Source organism: Pseudophryne corroboree, chromosome 8, assembly GCF_028390025.1.
Source record: "Pseudophryne corroboree isolate aPseCor3 chromosome 8, aPseCor3.hap2, whole genome shotgun sequence".
Classification (NCBI taxonomy): domain Eukaryota; kingdom Metazoa; phylum Chordata; class Amphibia; order Anura; family Myobatrachidae; genus Pseudophryne; species Pseudophryne corroboree.
In genome coordinates, this window is record NC_086451.1 from 386,322,723 (window position 1) to 386,350,691 (window position 27,969).

A 27,969-nucleotide genomic window follows, 5' to 3' on the forward strand; every position below is an offset into this window, starting at 1 on the left:
TTAAGAGAATGACGATTATTTTAGCGTCACATCCATGGTTAACAAAAGTAGAAATGAGCGGGTTCGGTTTTACTCGGATTTACCCGAATCTCCTTATTGGCTCACGGACGTCACGTGTTTTGGTTAGCCAATAAGAAAAATACAGAAAAAAAGAACTTGCGATGGTTCTTAACGCCAGAATTAAGTAAATCTGAACCCACTCATCTCTAAACAAAAGCTCAAGCCAAGTGCTACCTTCTCTTTATAGCTTAGCTAATTCTTTGATTAACTCGAAAAACCACACAACACATTAAAATATTTTTTTTATCCAGAAAAAAAAAAAAAAAAGACAGTAAATGAGAAAAACACTGTGTTTTTATCTCAAATGTCTAAAACATAATACAAAAAAAATTAATTTGAGATAAGAGACATTCACCTCATACAACATAAAGTTTAAAGGGCCCGTCTGTCACAATTAACAGTTTTCATAAAGGTTTCAAACTGACATTCTGGTGGACATTTTCAATTATCTACTGTACTTCCTGGAAACGTAACTACAAGTGTGACTGCGGAAGATCTAAGAAAAAGACATTCACAAGCTAAATTAAATAACAGCTATCCTCAGGAAGGAAAAATAGATTAATATTTAGAACTGGCGTGTGGGACCTCCCCTTTAAATGAGGCTTCTGCAAATTACAACACAGTCCCACCCACCAGAGTTTTCAGTAATCCTGTAAAATAAGAGATTCCATTATTGCTCCACAAACTGCTGCTTTTAGCGCTTATTGTCTGGTACGCTGCAGCTTTTGTTTAATAAAAATAACGGCGTTTAAAGGGCGCAAATTCAGGTGAAAAGTAAGCCGATAAACCCCCCCCCCCATTTTCCAGGGACTCCTGATGAATGGTACATTCCACAAAAGTCGGAAGGTGGGACATGTCTGACAAAAAGCTCTCAACCAACGAGCTTGCTTGGATTTTGCCAGATGGTAGATAATTATATTGTCAAGACGCTTTTTTTTGTTGTTGCTGGGTCATGCCAGTTCGAAAAACCAAAAAAAAAAACAACAAAACCTAAATATTTACCTCTAGGGTTACACATACATTAAACACAAAATTATTGCTTTCGACCCGAAAAATCCATTTGTTGGACATAAAAAAAAAAAAAGTGAAAAAGAAAAATGAATAAATTCAAATAAATTCAGCTATTGAAGCTAAGCCACTTACATGCCTGTGGAAAGCAGGTGCTCACGATATACACCCCATACTTAAGAAGTGTCAGAGTTCATTTATAGGGTGTAGAACTGACTGCAGCTGAGCAATATAGCACAGTCAGTGTGTCATCAACTCTTCTGCAGAATAAGGTGATTGTGAATATGTGAAGGGAAAGGTTATAATGTGTTTCCTGCATGTACCGACTGAGTGGAAAAGCACCATTAGACCCAACTAACCGTCCAAACATTCTACAACCTATGATTCCTACCACGAAACACACGAATGAAGCCATCCGTGATACACGCTTGTTTTCCATCCCTCCCCCATCCCCCTTGTAAAATCACGGTACCGTTATAAAGGACTGGACGACGCTCAGGAGCGACTGGGCCTCTTGTAGGAGGCAGTAGCTGCAAAAGATTTTGGGATGTTTTCCCCTGTCTCTCTCAGACACTATGGCTTACAATCCTGTTACTGCCCCACCAGCACAAGGCAATAAAAAGATATGAAGGTATTTTCATTCCATGATGAAGGCCCATGTTATAATAGTTTTTCTGTTTGTAAATTCTGCTAATTGATGTAGTCTTTTTTTGAAGATTCGGGGACGGTAGGCAAATACATAGTTACTGCCCCGTTTCAGAAGGGGACAGAATTTTCTCCACTTTCAGTTAAGAGTCTTTCGTATTCTCTCCCCGAATGCCTCTTTGAATGAGAAGTCTACTCCCGAATGCTGGCTGAGTATGAGAACTGGGGAAAGTGAGTGCGCTGGTCAGGTTCTAAGGCATCCAGGTTATCATCTGTAACAGAGAGAGAGACGGAATCAGTACATAACAGTTATAGAGATGTGACCTTATGGAGTGTAGCTTCAGTCGTGCAAATAGTCCCTCTCGGCACGCCAGGTCCAGGGCAATTCACCAACGTCCGGCATATTTATCGCCCCAAATGCTTTGTCTTATTCGCAGAAATAAGAAACAGGGAGCGAAAAAACTACACTGCTAGATTACACTGACCAATTAAAGGTGTGACATTTGTACATCTGTGTGTCTCTGTAAAAGGGGCTCAGATGTGTGTGGTCGCAACTTTTTCTCACGTCAAGTGCCACTGTGCTTAATCTGTGACTTTGTACGTGCGCGAAATGAATTCCTGTGCAGTTAATATTGCGGCATAGCATTTTTTTGTATGCTGTGAGCAACTTTTCGCTGTGTATAAAATGTACAATTAAAAGAAAAGTACGGTACACTACTCAGTCACGCCAGGCGTCTCATACCCTATGGCATGTAAACACCAGGTGTAGGAGGACACATCTGGACAGATATTGATCATGACATTTTGTGCATTGTGGACCCTTAGCAAAGCCTTGTACCCACTGGCGTTAATTACATCGGTTTTATTATCATTGAAGCCTACAGTGAACACCTAGGGATAAATGTAATAGCCTGTGAGGTGCAGGCAGCCACAAGACTGCGTCCATTTAGCAGCTAAATCCCCGTAATCTCACAGCTGCCTGCAACTCGCAAGCTATTACACATAGCTAGAACATACAGTATTATAACATATAATTGTTGTATAAATGTTCAGAGTGATCTTATAAAATATACAAATTCAAGAGTACATCCGAATAAGATCAAAGTGACCTAAAAAGATACGTTCACTGGGTAAAAGGGACAGTTCTGTACATGTCACTCACAATCTAATGACGGTAAGTGACGTTTTAGTGCCACTGACAAACACAAACAACTGGCCAGAGACCGGAGCAGTCACTTACATCTGTCGGGTGGCGTTACTGTTATGGACTGAGCTGTAAATTCATCATCGAAGTATCTGGTGTCGATTTCGGAGGTGACTTGCGGCTTGAAGGGAGGGGTGAGCTGGGCACAAGAAGACAATTCATTATTAGTGTATCTCTGGGGGAAGGAAAGGGACTCCAAGCTATATGCTAGGTCACATTAGTAAGACTGAGATTTCCATAACCGTTATCTTTTTATATAATGTGTCTAAGATTTTGAGCAACATTCACAAAAGTAGCTGAAAACATATTTCTATGGGATGTAATTATGTAACCGGCGGTCACACCTCCTCCCCCTACATCCTGCCATCTGAGAGTCCCGACAGTCGGCCTACAGACTAGTAGAGACTATTCCCACTCGTGGGTGTCCACGACACTCAGAGTGGGCATAGAACCTGCAGCCGCCACCGAGCCCGCAGTGTAGTCTCCCCCTGTCGGCATTCGGCAGTCAGGGTACCGGTGGAGGCATGCTGACCGGCGGTCTCCTCAAGCATACCCAACCCATTTCTATCCTAATAGATCCACCACTGCTTTACTCCCTGTGTCAGAGGTTCTCAAACGCGGTCCTCAAGGCACTACGGTCCAGGTTTTAAGTTTATCCATGCTTGGCCACAGGTGACTTAATTAGCACCCAAATCAATTTAATCTAACCATCTATGCTGAGCCACGGATATATCTACAACCTGGACTGTTGGAGTCCGTTGAGGACTGCGTTTGGGAACCTCTGCCCTGTGTAAGTCACATTCCCTGGCAGTGTTTGTGTTGCGCTTATAGACAGGATGTACCTATGCTGACAGTCAAACATACGTCAAAGCATGAAATGTAGATGCATAATATTTCCACAATAGAAATAGTAGGATTAGGCTTAAAACTGGGTGTTGACACTATGGACCTGTCGATATTATACTGCCTATATAATGACTGTTGTCAAAACATACTGATCCCTTGTAGAATACACTGTATCTTCCCTTACGTGATTTACTAAGAAAGATAATTTTTACCCTTAAAATTAAATCATCTTTACAGAACTGGGAGATAAAACTGTAATCCACTCATATTCTTATATCAAATGTTCTATGCAAAAGACAAAGGGGTCTATTCATGAAGCAGTGAAAAGTGTGGAGAAGTGAGCCAGTGGGGAAGTTGCCCACGGCAACCAATCAGCATTGAAGTAACATTTATAATTTGCATATTATACAATTGTATGAAGCAGCTGATTGGTTGCCATGGGAAACGTCTCCACCGGCTCACTTATCCACTCATTTCACTGCTTCATGAATAGACCCCATGGTCTATGAGCTGACCCCCACCATCTATAAAGTTACCTGCACAATACAGTTTGACTGATTTTGATGGGATTTGGGGGACATGTAATCAGACTGTATATAATTCAGAATGGAAGTAGCTGCCATTTTAACGCAACTGAAACGTGTGTCCTGTAATTGCACAATCTCTCACAGATGTAAACAAAATTCGTCTTTGATTGTAAGGGATAGCAAGAAAATAAGATTTTACTTACCGGTAAATCTATTTCTCGTAGTCCGTAGTGGATGCTGGGGACTCCGTAAGGACCATGGGGATAGACGGGCTCCGCAGGAGACAGGGCACTTTAAGAAAGAATTTGGATTCTGGTGTGCACTGGCTCCTCCCTCTATGTCCCTCCTCCAGACCTCAGTTAGAGAAACTGTGCCCGGAAGAGCTGACAGTACAAGGAAAGGATTTGGAATCCAGGGCAAGACTCATACCAGTCACACCAATCACACCGTATAACTTGTGATAACTTACCCAGTTAACAGTATGAACAACAACGGAGCATCAGATCAACCCTGATGCAACCATAACATAACCCTTATTTAAGCAATAACTATATACAAGTATTGCAGAAGAAGTCTGCACTTGGGACGGGCGCCCAGCATCCACTACGGACTACGAGAAATAGATTTACCGGTAAGTAAAATCTTATTTTCTCTAACGTCCTAGTGGATGCTGGGGACTCCGTAAGGACCATGGGGATTATACCAAAGCTCCCAAACGGGCGGGAGAGTGCGGATGACTCTGCAGCACCGAATGAGCAAACACAAGGTCCTCCTCAGCCAGGGTATCAAACTTGTAAAACTTTGCAAAAGTGTTCGAACCTGACCAAGTAGCTGCTCGGCAAAGCTGTAATGCCGAGACCCCTCGGGCAGCCGCAGGAGTGGGACCACAATAGGTTGGTTCATATGAAAGGATGACACCACCTTTGGCAGAAATTGTGGACGAGTCCGCAATTCTGCCCTGTCCATATGGAAAACCACATAGGGCTTTTATGTGACAAAGCCGCTAATTCTGACACACGCCTAGCAGAAGCCAAGGCTAATAGCATGACCACCTTCCACGTGAGAAATTTTAACTCCACGGTTTTGAGTGGCTCAAACCAGTGTGACTTCAGGAAACTCAACACCACGTTAAGATCCCAAGGTGCCACTGGAGGCACAAAAGGGGGCTGAATATGCAGCACTCCCTTTACAAACGTCTGGACTTCAGGAAGAGAAGCCAGTTCTTTTTGAAAGAAAATGGATAGAGCCGAAATCTGGACCTTAATGGAACCCAATTTCAGGCCCAAAGTCACTCCCGACTGTAGGAAGTGAAGGAAACGGCCCAGCTGGAATTCCTCCGTAGGGGCATTCCTGGCCTCACACCAAGCAACATATTTTCGCCATATACGGTGATAATGTTGAGCCGTCACATCCTTCCTAGCCTCTATCAGCGTAGGAATGACCTCATCCGGAATGCCTTTTTCTGCTAGGATCCGGCGTTCAACCGCCATGCCGTCAAACGCAGCCGCGGTAAGTCTTGGAACAGACAGGGCCCCTGTTGCACAAGTCCTGTCTTAGAGGCAGAGGCCACGGGTCCTCTGTGAGCATTTCTTGCAGATCTGGAAACCAAGTCCTTCTTGACCAATCCGGAACAAAGAGTATTGTTCTCACTCCTCTTTTCTTATGATTCTCAGCACCTTGGGTATGAGAGGAAGAGGAGGAAATACATAGACCGACGGGAACACCCACGGTGTCACCAGTGCATCCACAGCTATCGCCTGCGGGTCTCTTGACCTGGCGCAATATCTCTGCAGCTTTTTGTTGAGGCGAGATGCCATCATGTCCACCTGTGGCAGTTCCCACCGACTTGCAATCTGCATGAAGACTTCTTGATGAAGTCCCCACTCTCCCGGGTGGAGGTCGTGCCTGCTGAGGAAGTCTGCTTCCCAGTTGTCCACTCCCGGAATGAACACTGCTGACAGTGCGCTTACGTGATTCTCCGCCCAGCGAAGAATTCTGGTGGCTTCTACCATCGCCACCCTGCTCCTTGTGCCGCCTTGGCGGTTACATGAGCCACTGCGGTGATATTGTCTGACTGAATCTGAACCGGTTGGTCGCGAAGCAGGGTCTCCGCTTGACTTAGGGCGTTGTATATGGCCCTAAGTTCCAGGATATTGATGTGAAGGCAAGTCTCCTGCCTTGACCACAGCCCTTGGAAATTTCTTCCCTGTGTGACTGCCCCCCACCCTCAGAGGCTTGCATCCGTGGTCACCAGTACCCAGTCCTGAATGCCGAATCTGCGACCTTCGAGAAGGTGAGCACTCTGCAGCCACCACAGGAGAGACACCCTGGCCCTGGGGGATAAGGTGATTAACCGACGCATCTGAAGATGTGATCCGGACCACTTGTCCAGTAAGTCCCATTGGAAGGTCCTCGCATGGAACCTGCCGAAGGGAATGGCCTCGTATGATGCCACCCTCCTTCCCAGGACTCGAGTGCAGTGATGCACTGACACCTGTTTTGGTTTTAATAGATTCCTGACCAGTGTCACGAGCTCCTGAGCTCTCTCTATCAGGAGATAAACCCTTTTCTGGTCTGTGTCTAGGATCATGCCTAGGAGAGGCAGATGAGCTGTAAGAACCAACTGCGACTTTGGAATATATAGAATCCAGCCGTGTTGCCGTTACACTTCCAGAAAAAGTGATACGCTGTTCAGCAACTGCTCTCTTGATCTCGCTTTTATGAGATCGTCCAAGTACGTGATAATAGTGACACCTTGCTTCCGCAGGAGCACCATCATTTCCGCCATTACCTTGGTGAATATTCTCAAGGCCGTGGAGAGACCAAACAGCAACGTCTGAAATTGGTAATGACAATCCCGTACTGCAATTCCGAGGTACGCCTGATGAGGTGGATAAATGGGGACATGAAGGTATGCAACCTTTATGTCCCGAGTCACCATAAAATCTCCCCCTTTCAGGCTTGCAATGACCGCTCTTAGCGATTCCATCTTGAACTTGAACCTTTTCAGGTATATGTTCAGGGATTTTAAATTCAATATGGGTCTGACCGAACCGCCTGGTTTCGGGACTACAACATGGTCGAATAATACCCCCCTCCTTGTTGAAGGAGGGGAACCTTGACCACCACCTGTTGAAGATATAATTTGTGAATTGCAGTTAACACTGTTTTCCTCTCGTGGGGGGAAGCCGGCAGGGCCGTCGGTGAGGGGGAATCTTCTCAAAGACCAGCTTGTATCCCTGAGACACCATATCTATTGCCCAGGGATCTAACAGGGAGTGAACCCACTTGTGGCTGAACTTACGAAGGCGTGCCCCCACCGGGCCTAGCTCCGCCTGTGGAGCCCCAGCGACATGCGGTGGATTTTTGTAGAGGCCGGGGAGGACTTCTGTTCCTGGGAACTAGCTGTGTTGTGCAGCTTCTTTCCTCTGCCCCCGCCTCTGGCAAGAAAGGACGCACCTCGGACTTTCTTGTCTCTTTATTCGAAAGGCTGCATTTAATAATGTCGTGCTTTCCTAGGCTATGCAGGAATATAAGGCAAAAGATCAGAATTACCAGCTATAGCTGTGGAGACCAGGTCCGAGAACCCTTCTCCACACAATCCTCAGCCTTCCATATGCCTCTTAAGTCGGCATCATCTGTCCATTGCATATTCTACAGGACACGTCAAGCAGAAATCGACATAGCTTTGACTCTAGGACCCAGTATACTCATGTCTCTTTGGGCATGTTTTATATATACATATCTCTTAAGACAGCATCTTTAATATATATATATATATATATATATATATATCTATATATACATATATATACCTATATGCATACTAGGGTCTCAATCTCTGCTGATAAGGTACCTGTCCACGCTGCCACAGCGCTATAAATCCATGCCGACACAATCGCCGGTCTGTGTAGTGTACCAGAATGTGCACGCTATCTGCAGGATCCCTGAGAATAGCTGTTACGTCAGGGCTACCTTTTGGGCAAACGTGACACCCTAGGGGAAGATTCCCATCATATCCTGGCCCTAGTGGGGAAAGGATACTGCCTGAGAATTCTTTGTGGGAAACTGCAGTCTCTTGTCTGGAGATTCCCGCTCTTTTTCATCATGAGAGGAGGGAAATTTACCTCAGCTTTCTTCCCCTTAAACATGTGTACCCTTGTGTCAGGGACAGATGAGTCATCAGTGATATGCAAATCATCTTTTATTACAATAATCATATATTGAATACTTTTCTGCCATTTTGGCTGTAACTTTGCATTATCGTAGTCGACACTGGAGTCAAACTCCGTGTCAATATCAGTGTCTATTATTTTGGATAGTGAGCATTGAGAGACTCTAAAGGTCTCTGCGACATAGGGACAGACATGGGTAGATTTCCTGTCTGTTCTCTAATCTTTTGTGCAATAAATTCACCTTAGCACTTAATTACACATATCCAAACAGGTGTCGGCGTTGTCGACGGAGACACCCTCTCACACACATATTTGCTTCATCTCCTCCTTAGGGGAGCCTTTTACCTCAGACATGTCGACACACACGTACCGACACACCACACACTCAGGGAATGCTCATCTGAAGACAATTCCTCCATAAGGCCCTTTGGAGAGACAGAGAGAGAGAATGCCAGCACACACCCCAGCGCTATTAACCCAGGAATAACACAGTAACTTAATGTTAACCCAGTAGCTGCTGTTTATATTGATTTTTGCGTCTAATTATGTGCCCCCCCTCTCTTTTTACCCTCTTCTACCGTGTAACTGCAGGGGAGAGACTGGGGAGCTTCCTCTCAGCGGTGCTGTGGAGAAAAAACATGGCGCTGGTGAGTGCTGAGGAAGAAGCCCCGCCCCCTCGACGGCGGGCTTCTGTCCCGCTTTCATGTACAATTTTGGCGGGGGCTCATACATATATACAGTGCCCAACTGTATATTATGCAAACTTTTGCCAAAGAGGTCTCTAATTGCTGCCCAGGGCGCGCCCCCCCTGCGCCCTACAGTGACCGGAGTATGTGGGTGTAGTGTGGGAGCAATGGCGCACAGCTGCAGTGCTGTGCGCTACCTCATATGAAGACTGGAGTCTTCTGCCGCCGATTTCGAAGTCTTCTTGCTTCTGTCACCGGCTTCTGTCTTCTGGCTCTGCGAGGGGGACGGTGGCGCGGCTCCGGGATCGGACGACCAAGGGTGCGATCCTGTGTACGATCCCTCTGGAGCTAATGGTGTCCAGTAGCCTAAGAAGCAGGACCTATCTTCAGTGAGTAGGGCTGCTTCTCTCCCCTCAGTCCCACGTAGCAGAGAGTCTGTTGCCAGCAGATCTCTCTGAAAATAAAAAACCTAACAAAATACTTTCTTATAGCAAGCTCAGGAGAGCTCACTAAGTAGCACCCAGCTCGTCCGGGCACAGATTCAAACTGAGGTCTGGAGGAGGGACATAGAGGGAGGAGCCAGAACACACCAGAATTCAAATTCTTTCTTAAAGTGCCCTGTCTCCTGCGGAGCCAGTCTATTCCCCATGGTCCTTACGGAGTCCCCAGCATCCACTAGGACGTTCGAGAAACTAATTTATGATGCAATCTCAAACTCAATGTGGTGTGTGTGGAAACTGGAGATCATTTGATATAATTGAAAACTAAAATTTGGTAGAATGTGTAAATTATTGTAATGTGTAGTTTTAGTGCTCAAGTAAAACAGACAAAAACGAGCAAGGTTCTGGTATATACTTTGCAGATGCTGAAATGTTTTCAGGGCATTTACATGAAGGGGATCAGTTTCGTAGATATATATAAAAAAAAAAAAAAATCACTGTATAATACTCCTGCAAATATGGGCTGGTTCAGAGTTGGGAGAAAAGCCAAATAAAGGCGAACCTTTACACCCTGGCAAGCCATGTTGAAAGGTTGTGTTCTAGCGCAAATCTAAAAAGATGTCCGGCATTTGTGGCCTACATGCAAAACCAGCCAGCATGTACACTGCATGGAAAAAATATATTTGCACTCCTTGCATTGCAACATGGTTTGTCAAGGTGCAATTTTTATTTGTTTTTGCTTTGCTACAAGCAATGAACCAGCCCCAGTGTCCAAACATATGGCTAAATAGCAGTCACTGCATATTAAACTTTACCACAAAGGGAAGAGAGGCACGGTGCTCAGAACGGACCTAACTGAGCAGATTTCCATTTCATGTAAGTTCAAGTGGCTGACTTAATAACTCCGCTTTGCACAGACCACGACATTCAGAAATCCTGCAATGCTTGCAGCCACTACTAGTGTGCCCTATAAAGGTTGCTGTACCGTGTAATGATCCTACATGCGGTTGGAAGATGACCACAGATGGCTTAATGAATATAGAAGGCATATCCAGCATAGGACAAGGTCTGCTGCCGAGGAGAGACATTAGACACCCTGCACTTGTTACTCACCTTCCTCTGGGTCACATCTTGCCAGTTAATAGAAGAAAAGAACCGGTGATCCATTACTTCTTGGGCATCATTTGCGCCACCTCCTAACCTGGAAATGGAAAGGCAGCCTCATATTATCACACAGGGTATATAAGGCACCTATATGTACAATTAGTAAAGGCTGCATTGACACTTCAGGTCTCTAAAGTCACTACACTGTATTCCAATTCACAGATTATTGGCCCTCATTCAGCCGATTATCTGAAGACTGTGCATGCGCTGCAAACGTATGCCACGCAGCCTCAGTGAAATTCAATTGCAGAGGATTGACAGGAAGTGACCGTTCATGGGTGTTAACATGGCGTTTGTGGGGAGTGGTTGGAAAAACGCAGGCGTGTCACGGCCATTGTCATGGCGAGTACCTGACGTCAGCAGAGATACCTTGTGATTAAAAACAAGGCGCCGGTGCGACTGCATCTGCATTACTCTAAGTATCCATGGGTCAACCGCAACTGCTGATGGTAGTCAGCCTGTGGATGACAAATCTGCGATCGCATCAGTCGGCGTCTTGTAACATTTCTGGCCGGCACTTCACGTGATATTTTGCAGTAGCAGTTTTGAGACAACTGCAATTTCAGTCTCCATATCGATCCAAGCTGAATGAGGGTCATTGTGCGAATTGTTGGATATTCCTGCACATTTACGTGAAATGACCCTGCTTAGGTGCCTATAGACCTTCACATGTAAAATGCACATCTACAGAAATAAAACCACCATGTCACACTGTCCTTACAGCAGTACCTTTGTTTAGGATCCTTTTTCAGGAGCCCGGCCAGAAGAGACTTGGCCTCAGGACCCAGTGTGCGGGGATAGCGGATTTCTTCCATGAGGATGAGCTCAAAGAGTCTCTCGTGGTCCTGATTGTAGAAGGGTAACCTGCCGCACATCATCTCATACATTACCACTCCCAGCCCCCACCAGTCCACAGCTCGCCCGTAGTCATTGTCTTCCAACACCTAGATATACAGAACGTTACACTAGTATTAAAGCACCTCACTCCCCAAATTAAACATACCTCAACCAACTCTTACATAAGCACACATTCTGAATATCCATTACTAGTTCCCAGGGACAGTTCTAGTCTTATTCCCAAGGAGTTATATTCTACCATGAAGCAAATGAACTTTAGCTTCTTAACCTTCACCTCCCCTATGAACAGCAGACAGTGTCAGCATTCAGAGCCTTGCTTTAGGAGACCCCCACATTATTAGTTCCAAAATAAGAAAAAGAAACAAATGGTGTTTAATGCTCAAATAACGTAATGCAATAATATACAAAGAGGGTCTCCCGCATTGGCTCCTCTTGTTTAATGGGCCCTACACACTTGCCGATGTGTATGCGCGATATGAACGATCTCGTTCAGTAAAGAATGATAAATCATTCATATCGCTCAGTGTGTACGCACTTACAATGAACGATGTGCGGCCCCCACGGTCGCTCACCGTTGGTTTTCCCTCGTTTAGCACAGCAAGCCAATTTGGACGATGGTCGTTGATCATTGAAAAAGAACATCGTCCAAATCGGAAACATCGGCAAGTGTGTAGGGCCCATAAGTGACTTCCCAAAGTCACAGCCACTGAGCAATTTAGTCTTCATCATAAGGACTGATTTTTATGGTTATAACTTGTGCCCACTTTACATTATGGAAGCTCCTTCAGAGCCAATACTCTAAACACACAACTATAAAGATCACTGGCCAGACTCCCATCATGCGGGATACGGTCGTTAGGTCGACACAGCTTAGGTTGACAGTCATTAGGTCGACCACTGAAGGTCGACATGGTCATTAGATCGACATGTACTAGGTCGACTGGTCAAAAGGTCGACATGGGATGTTCACATTTTTTCTTCTTCATTTTTTGGATTTTTCCATACTTGACGATGCAGGTGGACTACGATTGGAACGGTAATCTGTGCCGAGCGAAGCGAGGAACCTTGCCCGAAGCATGGCGAGCGAAGCGAGCCATGTGAGGGGACACGGTGCACTAATTGGTGCTCACCGTCACTTTATGAAGAAAAGGACACCAAAAAAATGTCCAAAAACTCATGTCGACATTTTTACCTGTCGACCTAGTACATGTTGACCTTCAGTGGTCGACCTAATGGCTGTCGACCTAAACAGTCGACCCAACGACCCGAACCCTATCATACAACATCATGAATTAATATTAATGTATGGCTAAGAGCAGACGGCTTAGCCTGAGGTGACCAGATACTAGGGAAAGGGAAATGTATACATCTATACACCATGTAGTCTATACATAAACTTGTCAAGCGCATATAATTACCTCTGGTGCCAGGTACTCTGGGGTACCACAAAAAGTTCTCATAGTGGCCCCATCTGTTATCCCTTCCTTACACAGCCCAAAATCTGTTATTTTAACGTGACCATCCTTATCCAGCATGAGATTCTCCAGCTAAGGGGAAAAATGAAATCAAAGATTAACAAACACACTGTAATTTCCCCAAAGCTGGTGCTATTACTGCCTATCACAGGCACTTCAATTGAAAATATTAGCTCAGTGGCAATTTGCTGCCTCCACAGAACGTAAAATTATATGGATTTAAAATATAGGGATTTTTGTTTACTTACCGTAAAATCTCTTTCTCTGATTCCATCTGGGGGACGCTGCGCACTTACTAATGGGTTAGAGTGTGTGGGAAGGGAGTTTGGCACAGAACCTATAGAAATCAACTCCTCCCCCCTCTAACCCCTCCCATCTACATCCTGTTCAGGAATTACCTCAGTTAATGTTTAGCAAAGCCGAAAGAGGCAGAACAGACCATAACCAATAAACTAGATAAAAAGACGGGAGGGATCGCAGCGTCCCCCAGATGGAATCAGAGAAAGAGATTTTACGGTAAGTAAACAAAAATCCCTATTTCTCTTTCATCCATCTGGGGGATGCTGCGCACTTACTAATGGGATTTCCCAAAGCAAGCTAATTAGAGGAGGGAGAACCAGACGGCATAGCTGTCTGTAAAATTTTACGCCCATAGAGGCAGTCTCCAAACCAAAAGTATGAAAATGGTAAAACTTTGTGAAAGTATGCACGGACGACCAGGTCGTCACTCTGCACAACTGCTCAACAGATACACCTCTGCGAACAGTCCAGGAGGCTCCAACAGCCCTAGTTCAATGAGCTCTCAGAGGTTCAGGAACAGGAACAGTATAAGGTACATAGGCCTGCCGAATAGCAGAGGTCATCGAACAAGCCACTGTGTTCTTAGAGGCCGGTCAGTCACGTCTGGGTGCATCAATCAAAAACAAAATATCTGTACGGCGAATAGACTCCATACGAGACAATAAATGTGTAAGGTCTCAACAACCTCCAATAATGCCAAATGACTATCCTCTCCGGAAGAATTTGGAACAAACGCCGGAAGTACAATGTCCCGATTCAGGTGGAAAACCGACACAATCTTTGGCAAAAAGGAAGGTTTCGTACGCAAGACCACTCGCTCATCATGAAAAAACAAACAAAGGTAGCCTATAAGAAAGCGCCGCTAACTCTGAAACATTTCTGTCCAAATTAATGGCTAAAAAAGAAAAACCACCTTAACAGTAAGGAACCGCAATTCTACAGATTCCAGTGGTTCAAACGGAAACTTCTGAAAAGCCTTAAGAATTAATTTTAAATCCAGGGAGGAACCGGAAGAACAAACGGAGGTTGAAACCTAAGCACCTCGTGAAGGAACGTCTAGATGAGAGAGCCAAAGATGTTGCCCTTTAAAGGAAAGAAAGATGAAGAACCTTAGTCATACCATCCTGAAGGAAAGACAACAGGCGAGGTAAGCGAAAGAAGTTCGGCGACAACCCACGTTCTTCACCCCAAGCAATATAAATATGCCACACCCCGTGAGAATTTCGAGAGGTGACTGGTTTCCTAGCTTGGAGCATAGTGCTCACCACCAGTAGAGATGAGCCTTTATTTCTTAGAATGCTGGATTCAAGAACCATACCGTCAGACGATTTAAATTGTGGTGGCGACAAGGTGCTTGTAGAATAAAATCTGGTCGTAGATGTAGACGGACCGGTTTCTTGGTCACCCTGCTGTGCAGAAGAGTGTACCGCTGGCGACGAGTCCAGGCCGGAGTCACGAGAATGACCGGTAGACCTTCTCTCCAGATGCGCTGAAGTAGGCGTGGGAGTAGAGGAATTGGCGGGAACACATCCCAGTTGAAAACACTGTGGAGATGTCAAAGTATCGATCAGTGCTGACTTAGGATCCTGATCTTGTGAGCCGTATAGAGGTAGTTTTCTATTGAGACGAGACGTCTGCAGGTCAATTTCGGAAGTACCCCACAGGGACATCAGGGTAAGAAAGGCCTCTTGAGGAGGCTCCTCTTCCGCCATATGGACCACCTGACGGCGTAAGAAACTGCTTCCCAGTTTTTCACTCCCGGGATGCGAACTGCGGAGATGTTCGTTACCCAATGTTCCGCCCACTGGAGAATATGGAAGACTTCCGTCACGGCTTTTCAGCTTCGACTTCAGCCTTGTCTGTTTATGTAAGCTATCGCCTTGGAGTTGTCTGATTGAAATCGTACTGGATGACCCCAAACGCTGATTCGTAACTGAAGCAGTCCATACCGGAGTGTTCTCAATTCCAAAATGTTGATTGGCCCCGTCAATACCTGGCTGTGCCAGAGGCCCTGGAAGTGCTGAAATTGAAACACCGCCCCCCAACCCGTGAGGCTGGCATCTGTGGTGACCGTCATCCCAGACCATATCGTGAATGGCACCCCCTTGGTCAGATTGTGGCTGTAAAATCACCAATGTAGAGACTGACGAGTCTGAACTGACAAATGGAACAATTGCAAGTCCAGATGTAGTCCCATTTGAGTCCAACAGATGAAAATCTGAGCCTGAAGGGTTGGAGCACGTAATCTGGCATATGGCACTGCCTCGGTTGTCACCATCTTTCCCAACAGCAGCATACATCTGAGAACTTGAACCCATCGGCAATTTTAACAGGGATCTGATTGTGGATTGTAGATCCTGAACATTGTCCTGAGGAACTTTCTGGCTTGTGTCAAACACGACACCTAGAAAAACCATCTTCTGAGAGGGAAGCAGCGAAGATTTTTGGGAAATTCACTATCCACTTGAATGAATGTAGGGTGTTTGTTGTGAGCTTCAATTGCTGGTGAAGAAGTGTCTGTGATGGAGAAAATTTCTAGTCTTGCCCGGATTTGAACACGGGATGCACACATTGCAGACGGACACTGTAACCACTATGCCACCGCTGACCACTCTTCAGCAACAGGTCGTCTAAGTAAGGAGTAATGTTGACTCCCTGAGACCTGAGTACCACAGCTATGCGGGCCATGAGTTTCATAAACACCCAAGGGCCCATGGATAGGCCGAACGGGAGATCTCAGAAGGTCTGGTGACCTGTCCAAATGGGAACATGTAGGTATGCGTCCTTTATGTATAAGGAAGTCAAAAATTCAGCCGGTTCCATGGAGGCGATGATTAAACGAATGGATTCCATTTTGAATTCTGTACAGAGATACAGATTTAGGCATTTTAGATTTAAAATGGGCCGAAACGAACCGTCCGGTTTGTTAAAAAGAAAAAGACTTGAGTAAAAGCCCTGACTCTGTTGTTTGGGAACCGGAAGAATTACTCCGTAGTATAAAAGCGCGGAAGTTGCGTTAGGAGGGATCGCATGGGAGAGAAATGGGACTGGTTCCTCGAGGTCCCAACATATATCTTTGGAATCCGACCCGTCACCCACCGATCTGGTTTTAACAACGGTCATACCTTCCTGAACTGAAGTAACCGAGCCCCAACCACCAAAGATCCCTCCGGAGGACCCGGACAATCCTGCAGCAGGTTTGTTGGTAGGTGTAAGGCTGGTCTATGAGATGACTGGGTTCCTCTCCTCAGAATGGTCCTCCGCGTGGAAATTGTGAAGAGGCCCGAACGAACTGGAGAATTCACCTACCTTTAGTACGAAAGGTCTGAAACTTTGTTTGATTCGGTTTCTGAGGAGCAGAACAACCTGAAGAAAGGGCTATTGTCCCCCAGTGTATTGATTTTTGTAAATTCCGAGTCAAAGAGGAGCCCTCCTTCAAAAGAGAACAACTGTTAAAGTCTGCTTTGAATCGGAGACAGCTTTTTTTTTTTTTTTTACCAATTGTATAGCTTCGGATGGGTCATCCGGTTGCATTTCAGACACCCCTGTGCAAGCCAATCATCTACGGCTGTAAGGACCCAAGCTCCGGCGAGCATTGGACATAGAGAAATATCAAATAAGGTGAATATGGATTTAAGAATTGCCCATGTCTCCCTATCTGTAGGATCCCTCAAGGTCTCCTGACTGCACCCAAGGATTAACCATTGCCATCGCCAGATGTTGTAATAGGGGCATCTACCGTCGGAGCCGTTTTCCAGGATCTTGTATCCTCTTCTGCACAGGGATACCGAAATCTCAATATATTAATTTATTTTGTAGGAATTTGAATAAGGAGAGTCTGGCTTCAGCCAGGCCTCTATTAAATCTCTGCAAAATGCGTATAGGGAAGGAGTTCGACGTATAACATATATCAATAACTTAACTCCTGAGCTTGTAGAGGATTCTTGAGCTGAGTCAGAGGGACACCTGCCCATCTTTCTTGCCCATGGAGGTTCCTGAGAAGACTGTCAAGTCAGCTGTAACATCGGCCACATTCCTGGCCCACAGAGGTATTAACTGATCTACAAACCTACCCTGCTGCTCCGTCACAGGTGTTTCAGAGCATGCAGTACAGAGGGGACCTGGATCCGTGTTAGCCCTTACAAGTGTGGAGCCGCACTGTGAAACAGGACAAATAAACAACTGAGCCTGCATCTTTTGGTAAATGTGTCCGGCTTATTGCCATAAATAATTCTTACAAGTAGCTAATAGTAACCCAAATAGTAGTGAAAAATGCAATAGAGAGAAGTAAGTAGAAATCCCCTCTAATAAATGCCTTGTAAACATATGAACTCCCCTGTAGAAATAACAGGGTGAATAAATGAATAACAGTGACTCCCCAAAAATAAATTAAGTGACTGTCACTGCACTACAGGCTATATAATTAAGAAAGTAACTAAAAAACAAGCACAGGTTAACTATAATACTTGCTGTGAGCCAATCCTGGCTGGGATCTCCAGTGTGCTGCTGTATGCTGCGCAGCATCTCCCGCTGTGTAACTCTACCACAAGCGTGGAGAAGATGGCGCCGGTAAATCAAGCTAGCCTAACAAGGAAAATGGAGGCAGACCGTTACGAACTAGCCGAGCGGGAAGAACAAGGCGGGAAGCGCTGACTTCCCCTTCTGTAACACTGCTACGGCTAGCCGTCCAATCCACTTCAACAAGGGAACCTTCTTCCTCCCTCTGTATTGGGAGCGTGGCTCCTATGGAGGTACAGGCGGGAGCGGAGAGAGTTTACATCTCCGTCAGAACCGCTCTGTCTGTATAAGATCCCGCTGCCTCACCTCTGTGTACAGCAGCGGTAAATCACCGTGGCAGCGTGTCTCATGTAAGCGGTCTCTGTCAGACCGCATCTCCCATGCTTAACATACAGTCGCCAGCGGAGGGGAGGGGGGAGGGGGGGGGGGGGACTACACAGACAGCATTTGTATAAATATTAATGTAAGTAATTAACAGTCCAACTCTGCTCAGGCAGGTTGTGGCTGTCCTACCTGAATAGTGCCTCCTCGGATCTCTGCCCGGAAAAAAACAGAAAAAGCCCCAGTGACCTCAGTATGGTGGCTTCCCAGAGGCTATTTAGAGTGGGAAATCTGGCTTAAACAGCCTCCTTAGCTAACCCCACTCTACCTATACTTGTCACCTGTAAACAGGGACTAAGTATCCAACAAAACTCAAATAAAAGGAAAAGAAAACCTAACTAAAAAACTATAGGCATAGAAACTGTGCCTGTACTCCTCAGGCACAAAACTAAAACTGAGGTAATTCCTGAACAGGATGTAGATGGGAGGGGTTAGAGGTGGGAGGAGTTGATTTCTATAGGTTCTGTGCCAAACTCCCTTCCCACACACTCTAACCCATTAGTAAGTGCGCAGCGTCCCCCAGATGGACGAAAGAGAAAGTTTTATTGCATTTATGCTCAACTAAAAGGATGGACATTTTCTTTGGTTGAGATTTAACTCTGCAGATATTTTTAGTTTCAATTGTATGGACAACTCTGCAGGCTGAACACAGAACCAAACAGGCAGCATGTGCTGTACAAACCAATTAGAAGTCTGTCTCTAGTAAAGGCACAAAACACAGGTAACTTCTGTACCTTTATGTCCCTGTACACCACATTCCTGGAGTGGAGATATTCCAGGGCAGACACAATCTCTGCACCATAAAACCGTGCCCTGTCTTCTGTGAAGACTCGTTCCCGTGACAGGTGAAAAAACAGCTGTGGAGACACACGCACATACCTCAGTCACAAAAAGACATGTACATATGGATTAAGGTATGACCTAGACTAGAGGATGCTACTAACTGTAGTGTTTCTCAATTTAAAATGTAAGTTCAAAATGGTTTCAAATTGATTTGTTAAAAATTCAGTTCAGGGAGTGAGGCGGCTATAAAACATGTGACACTACCACAGTGCTGGTTGGTAGAGGGGCATTTCATACCATCAGATGTATTAAGCCTGGGGAAGTGTTAAAGCAGTGACAAAAGTGATAAGTTGAAGGTGATAACACACCAGCCAATCAACTCCTGACATTTTTAAAATCCGTAATGATTGGCTTCTGCGTTATCACCTTCTACTTCTCACTGCTTCATCACGTCTCCAAGCTTAATGCATCTGCCCCATTGTTCCTCATGCTACATATGTAATCTCCATATACAGTGGAGCTTGGAAGTTTGTAAACCTCTCAGAATTTTCAAAATTTCTGCTGAAATTTGCCCTTAAATAAAAGGAGATTAAGAGAACTGCATCAAACAAATGAGACACAAAAATCAGACCTGCTCATTTTTTTATTGAGGAAAATTATCCAATATCACATGGGTCAACGTGGGTCATGTAACAAGACAGTGACCGAAAGCACACAAGTCTTTCGACCAAAGAATGGTTAAAGAAGAATAAATGTAAAGTTTTGGAATGGCCAAGTCAAAGTCCTGACCTTAGTCAAATCGAAATGTTGTGGAAGGACCTGAGGCGAGTAGTCCATGGGACGAAACCCACCGACATAACAGAGTTGAAGCTGTTTTGTACGGAGAAATGGGATAAAATTGCTCCAAGCCGATGTTCAGGACTAATCAACAATTACTGGAAATGTTTACATGCAGTTATTGCTGCGCAAGGGGGTAATACCAGATACAGAAAGCAAAGGTTCACATACTTTTGCCACACACCGGTATGTGATATTGGATCATTCTCCCCAATAAAAAAATGAGCATGTCTAATTTGTTTGATTCCGTTTCTCTTTATCTACTTTTAGGTCCTGTGGGAAAACGTGAGGTACAGAAGTTTTAGGCCAAGTTTCAGCAGAAATATAGAAAAATTCTAAAGGATTCACAAAACTTTCAAGCACCACTGTGCTGTTCCCAATCTCTCTCTTAGAGTAGGTACACATTAGGATGATCGTAAATCGGGCCGATTCCCCTTCGGCCCGCACCATGCCAGATTGTTGACACACACTAGCCTTATGTAATGAACGACGGAACAAATCTCATTCCATTCTTCATTAGACTGCAATGGGTCGCATACGATATCTTCCGGGTGGGCGTTCAGCAGAGCTGATTGGAAGATGTCACATACAACCCACAGGAGAGCCAATACTACATACACACAGCACAATGTATAATTTGTCATGCCGATGTCGTGGTACCCACCGTTACGCAAGCAACATCCCAGAACACTGTACCCTTTATCACACACAGACCATATCACATACTGTACCAATATCAGACACATACTATACACTCCTCCACATACTGTACCCAATGCTACAAATACAGATCACATACTACACCCAATACCATACACAGACCACACCCTTCCTCCATATACTGTACCCAATACCACACCCCTCCTCCATATACTGTACCCAATACCACACACAGACTATACCTCCTCCTCCACACACTGTACCCAATCTCACAGACAGACCACACCCCTCCTCCATTATACTGTTAACCCAGGTATCAGGGAACTTTTTTATCTTTTACCCCAAAATATATTTAGATACGCCAACGTTACCCCCTTGATTTGAAAGGAAGGAAATCATATATTATTGTGCATATCTACTGGTTATCACCGTTTATATGGCATTTCTGAGACACTACTTTTAGGAGACAGATGGTCACGTCCTCACCTCAGTAATGTCAGTGGGAATTTCCCACTGTTATGTGGGCCACTGTCTGATCCTGTGGAACTCTTGTGTGGGTTGGTGAGCCGCGGGCGGGAGGACAGGACAGCGCAGGACGGGCGGGCGTGAGGGAGCGCAGTGTGACAGCAGCACGTCACATCGCGAGCCGGCCGGTGCTGAACAGGGCTGTGTCTCGGCAGCGCGACCGTCCATTACCTCCAGGAATTTCATTTTTACCCCATTTGGGGTAATTTACCCCTGTTCCCTGACCACTGCTGTAACCAACTGCAGGCACACCATATCCCACCCCCATATGTTGTACCCAGTATCACATACGGACCATATCATATACTGTACCCAATACCATACAAAGTCCATACCCCCTCCTACATGTAATGTATCCAATAACACAGACTATACCCAATAACACATAGACAATATCTTATAGTGTACCCAATACCACACACACAGATCTTATCGTATATTGTACCCAATACCACGTTGTATACTGTAACCAATACCAACCCCACTCCCCGCGCCACGCACACACACACACACACACACCTCCTCCTCCTCCTCCACATGCTGTACCCAATACCATACCCAGACCATACATCCTCCTTCACACCCGGACCATACCTCCTCCTCCACATACTGTACCCAATACCCCACACGGACCATACCTCCTCCTCCACATACTGTACCCAATACCCCCCACGGACCATACCTCCTCCTCCACATACTGTACCCAATACCCCCCACAGACCATACCTCCTCCTCCAAATAATGTACCCAATACCCCACACAGACCATACCTCCTCCTCCACATACTGTACCCAATACCATACCCAGACCACACCTCCTCCGCCACATACTGTACCCAATACCACACGGACCATACTTCCTCCTCCACATACTGTACCCAATACCACACCCAGACCATACCTTCTCCTCCACATACTGTACCCAATACCACACCCAGCCATAGCTCCTCCTCCACATACTGTACCCAATACCACACCCAGACCATAGCTCCTCCTCCACATACTGTACCCAATACCACACCCAGACCATAGCTCCTCCTCCACATACTGTACCCAATACCACACCCAGACCATAGCTCCTCCTCCACATACTGTATCCAATACCACACCCAGACCATAGCTCTTCCTCCACATACTGTACCCAATACCACACCTCCTCCTCCACATACTGTACCCAATACCACACGGACCATACTTCCTCCTCCACATACTGTACCCAATACCACACCCAGACCATACCTCCTCCTCCACATACTGTACCCAATACCACACCCAGACCATAGCTCCTCCTCCACATACTGTATCTAATACCACACCCAAACCATAGCTCTTCCTCCACATACTGTACCCAATACCACACCTCCTCCTCCACATACTGTACCCAATACCACACGGACCATACTTCCTCCTCCACATACTGTACCCAATACCACACCCAGACCATAGCTCCTCCTCCACATACTGTACCCAATACCACACCCAGACCATAGCTCCTCCTCCACATACTGTACCCAATACCACACCCAGACCATAGCTCCTCCTCCACATACTGTACCCAATACCACACCATAGCTCCTCCTCCACATACTGTACCCAATACCACACCCAGACCATACCTCCTCCTCCACATACTGTACCCAATACCACACCCAGACCATACCTCCTCCTCCACATACTGTACCCAATACCACACCCAGACCATACCTCCTACACATACTGTACCCAATACCACACCCAGACCATACCTCCTCCTCCACATACTGTATCCAGTATCACACACAGACCTCCCCTGCCTCATACTGTACCCAATACCACACACAGACCATACCTCCTCCTACTTATAATGTATCCAATAACACACACTGACCATACCTCCTCCTACTTATAATGTATCCAATACCACACACAGACCATACCTCTTCTGCCGCATACTGTATCCAATACCACACACAGACCATACCCCTCCTTCATATAATGTATCCAATAACACACACTAACCATACCTCCTCCTCCACACACTGTATCCAGTATCACACACAGACCTCCCCTGCCGCATACTGTATCCCATACCACACACAGACCATACCTCCTCCTACTTATAATGTATCCAATAACACACACAGACCATACCCCTCCTTCATATAATGTATCCCAAAACACACTGACCATACCTCTTCTGTCACATACTGTACCTAATACCACACACACAGACTATACCTCTACTTCCACATACTATACCCAACACACAGTCCCAGACTATACCCTCCTCCTCCATATACTGTTGCCAATTCCACACATAGACCATACCTCCTCCTCCACACACTGTACCATACCTCCTCCTCCACACACTGTACCTAATACCACACACAGACCATACCTCATCCTCCTCTACATCTTGTACTCAATATCACACATATAGACCACGGCACCTCTACTTATTTGTTTTCAACCTCTCGTACAGCATACCATCTTTACTTATTACTTCCAATGTCTCATACAGGTCATACCAACTTAACATTGTCTGCATTGTCACACACACAACCAACCGCAAGACACTGTCACAGTGAAAGTAAAAACAAATATGGTACATTATCGCACCTCTCCTCCATTAGCATACTCCATAACGAAGCAGAGTCTGTCACTGGTCTGAAAGGCATATTTCAAAGCCTAGAGAAGACAAACATCAATACATAGAGTTGAGAGACAACAACATGTAACCAGGAGCCTGAACACACTGAATAAGATGTTAATGGAGCACTCTGGAGGAGACAGTACATACCGTTAGAAAGGGGTGCCTGGTGTTCTGCAGGACTCTGCTCTCTGTAACCGTGTGAGCCACTTCATCCTGAAATCACAAAGCCATCATGGACCACACAACACAATGGATTAGAATAGAAAGTAATGCTAGTTATATATTCTAAGACAGTGCAGCCAATATCTGACAATCAGCCTGATGTTGCAGCCAGAAAATAGGATTTTGGTACTTACCAGGTAAATCCTTTTCTTTGAATCCATAGGGGGCACTGGAGTACTCTTGGGATATGGACGGTTTCCGTAGGAACAGGGCACTGAATATTTAAATTTAGAACACTCCACCCCTCCATATCCCCGAGTACCTCAGTGTTTTTTACTGAGCCAAACAGAAACTATAGAGAGGTTGACAATGGAGTATTACATATAACATAACGGACAACAACAAAGTTGACACATAACGTTACTGACAACTAACAGTTGACACCATAACCAGCACTTGATAATGTGAACCAGTCGGTGAGAGTGTGTTACCATAAGATCCCCTGAACTTACCACAAACCAGGTAAAACTGCTCTGGGTGGGCGTCCAGTGCCCCCTATGGATTCAAAGAAAAGGATTTACCTGGTAAGTACCAAAATCCTATTTTCTTTTTCATCCACTAGGGGTCACTGGAGTACTCTTGGGACGTACCAAAGCTTCCCCCGTGGGCGGGAGAGCTGTTTGGCACCTGTAACACTAGGCGGCCAAAGCTAGATGCTGATGCCGCAAACGTATCAAACTTGTAAAAGCGCACAAACGTGTGCACTGAAGACCATGTAGCCGCACGGCAAAGCTGCGTCGTAGAAGCTCCCCGACCAGCTGCCCATGAAGTTCCCACAGAACGTGTGGAATGAGCTGTTACTGATGTAGGCGGCTGTAACCTAGCATGAAGGTAAGCCTGACGTATGGTCAGTTTTATCCATCTGGATAAGGTTTGTTTAGACGCTGGCCAACCCATCTTGGCAGCATCATAGAGAACAAGATGACACTACCTTTGGTAAGAAAGTGGGATTCGTCCGAAGTTCCGCTCTGTCATCATGAAACACCAAATACGGTGGCTTGCATGACAAGGCCCCCAAATCTGAAACACGCCTTGCCGAAGCTAAGGCTAGAAGAAAAATTGTTTTTCAAGTGAGAAACTTTATATCCACTTGCTGTAAGGGTTCAAAATATGAAGACTGTAAGAAATCTAAAACCAGATTCAAGTCCCATGGCGCTGTAGGTGGAATGAATGGAGGCTGTACTCTGAGGACACCCTGCAAAAAGTGTGTACCGACGGCAATAGAGCCAATCGTCTTTGAAAATAAATTGACAACGCAGATACCTGCACCTTTAGTGTAGATAAACGCAGTCCTCCATCCAACCCCATCTGTAGAAATAACAGAAGACGGGATAACTTGAAAGATGATGTCGGAAACTTACGAGTTTCACACCAACCTATATAGGCACGCCAAATTCTGTAATAATGAGCTGCCGTAACTGGCTTCCTAGCTCGTAACATTGTTGGTATAACCGATTCTGGAATGCCTTCTCTTCTTAAGAGGGCGGTATCAACAGCCACCCCGTCAAACGCAGCCGCACTAACTCGGGGTAAAGGAACGGACCCTGTTGTAACAAGTCCGGACGTAGAGGGAGCGGCCAAGGTTCGTCTGCGAGTAGTCCGCGGAGATCCGAGAACCAAGCTCTCCGAGGCCAATGAGGCGCCACTAGTATGACTGTGACAGACACTCTTTTGATCCGTTTTAGCACCAGAGGGAGCAACGGAAACGGTGGAAACAGATACACAAGGCTGTACGGCCACGCGACGGTGAGAGCATCCACCGCCACTGCCTTTGGATCTCTCGTTCTGGACACATACTGGAGCGTCTGGTGATTGTGTCGAGACGCCATCAGGTCCACCTGAGGATAACCCCACCGCTGAACCAACATGTGAAACACTTCTGGATTTAATGCCCATTCTCCTGGATGAAAATCCCGACGACTGAGATAATCCGCTTCCCAGTTGTCCACTCCCGGAATGAACACTGCCGACAATATCACCTGGTGGTATTCCGCCCAATTGAGGATTCGAGCTACTAACCGTATTGCCATGCGGCTTCTCGTTCCTCCTTGTTTGTTGATGTATGCGACCGCCGTCGCATTGTCTGACTGCACCTGGACAGTGTGAGACCGAAGCATGTGCACTGCTTGTCGTAACGCATTGTAAATTGCGCGGAGTTCCAGGACATTTATAGACAGCAATCTCTCGTGATCCGCCCAGAGGCCCTGGAGCTGACAATTTTGAACTACAGCTCCCCAACCTCTGAGACTGGCGTCCTTCGTTAGAATTATCCAATTCCAGCCGCCGAACAAACTCCCTGCGGTTAGATTGTGTTCCTTGAGCCACCAGAGCAGAGACACCCACCCTTGCCCTTGGCGACAACCTCACCCTGTGATGAATCTGCAGATGCGAGCCCGACCACTGTGCGAGCACATCCAGTTGAAATGGACGCGAGTGAAATCTTCCGAACTGAAGCGATTCGAAAGCTGCCACCATTGTGCCTAAGAGGCGAATGCACAAATGTACCGACACTGTGCGTGGCTTGAGCACTAATTGTACCAGATGGCGTAGAATCTGTACTTTCTGTTGTGGTAGGTAAATTCTTTGATCGAAAATCATACCTAGAAATTGAAGGCGTTGAGACGGAATTAGATGTGATTTCTTGAAGTTGACAATCCAACCGTGGTGAACCAGTACATTGTACGTTAGCAGCGCATGTTGGAGAAGTATGTGTTGAGACGGGGCTTTGATGAGCAGATCGTCTAAATACGGAACTATTGTCACTCCCAGGGATCTGAGATGAGCTATCATCACAGACATCACTTTGGTGAACACCCGAGGCGCTGACGATAGGCCAAACGGTAGAGCCTGAAACTGGTAATGGTTCTGGCGTATTGCAAACCGCAAGAATCTCTGATGAGGCTGCCAAATCGGAATGTGTAAGTACGCATCCTTGAGATCTAGCGCAATCATGAATTCCTTTAGCTCTAAACCCGCAATCACGGAACGCAGAGATTCCATCTTGAATCTGTAGTAAGTTACGTACCGATTGAGACCCTTTAAGTTCAATATTGGTCTGACTGAGCCATCCGGCTTCGGTACCACAAACAGACTGGAATAATAACCCTGACCCTGTTGGTGTACAGGGACCGGAATCAAAACTGCTGAATCCAGTAGGGACTGAATAGCAATTTGCAGAACCGCCCTCTTGTCGTCTGACAGAGGCAATCCTGTCTTGAAAAACCGCAGTGGCGGAAGATAGTCGAACTCTATTTTGTAACCTTTTAACACTAAATTGCGGATCCACCCATCCGCGGATGTCTGGAACCACGCCAACTGGAATGTCTGAAGGCGTGCTCCCACAATCGGAGAACCGAGATGGGCTGGGAGCCCGTCATGCCACTGGCTTGTCGGTAACCTTAGCGTCCTGACGACTTGTGTTGGTTTGTTGGAAACCACGACCACGTCTACCAGGCGTGGCTGTTCCTCTGCCACGTCCTCGAAAGGACTGAGGTCTAAAGGATTTGAACAAAGGTCCAGAGTACCTCCTTCTTGGTACCGGTGGAGGCAATGGTAAGAAAACCGACTTTCCTCCCGTAGCCTCAGCAATCCATGTGTCCAATTCAGGACCAAACAACTTCTTGCCATCGTAAGGTAACGCCTCTATACCTCGTTTGACCTCTGCCTCCGCTTGCCAAGTACGCAGCCAGAGTGCTCGTCGTGCCGTAACTAGCGACGATGAAATACGAGAAGTGAGCTGACAGACATCAGTAAAAGCTGTACAGAGATACTCTGCAGCCTCACACATTTGATCAGCAAGAAGTATAAGGTGTTCGTCATGTAAGGCAGACTTAAGTTCTGTTATCCATACTATGAGCGCCTTAGTGACCCAGATACCAACCAAGCCAGGTCTCAGCAGCACTCCTGCTGCTACATACATGGACTTTAGCATAGTTTCTATTTTGCGATCTGAAGGGTCTTTAAGCGTAATAGCCGCTGGCACTGGTATGGTTAATTTCTTTGTAAGCTTCGACACTGACGAATC

General features: G+C 45.9%; 1 protein-coding gene across 2 annotated transcripts in view; it reads right to left on the bottom strand.

Annotated features, from left to right (window-relative positions):
• Positions 1 to 289: 289 nt before the first annotated feature.
• Positions 290 to 27,969, bottom strand: part of AKT2 (AKT serine/threonine kinase 2) — a 125,645-nt gene continuing 97,965 nt past the window's right edge. For both annotated transcript variants that reach the window (XM_063937669.1, XM_063937670.1), the window contains 8 exons: positions 23,871 to 23,936; positions 23,690 to 23,758; positions 19,022 to 19,144; positions 13,032 to 13,160; positions 11,485 to 11,699; positions 10,705 to 10,792; positions 2,954 to 3,056; positions 290 to 1,985 (listed from right to left, as the gene is read on the bottom strand). In XM_063937669.1, the coding sequence (XP_063793739.1) occupies positions 1,906 to 1,985; positions 2,954 to 3,056; positions 10,705 to 10,792; positions 11,485 to 11,699; positions 13,032 to 13,160; positions 19,022 to 19,144; positions 23,690 to 23,758; positions 23,871 to 23,936 (873 nt within the window). In that variant the 3' untranslated portion in view covers positions 290 to 1,905. The remainder of the gene's footprint in view (positions 1,986 to 2,953; positions 3,057 to 10,704; positions 10,793 to 11,484; positions 11,700 to 13,031; positions 13,161 to 19,021; positions 19,145 to 23,689; positions 23,759 to 23,870; positions 23,937 to 27,969) is intronic.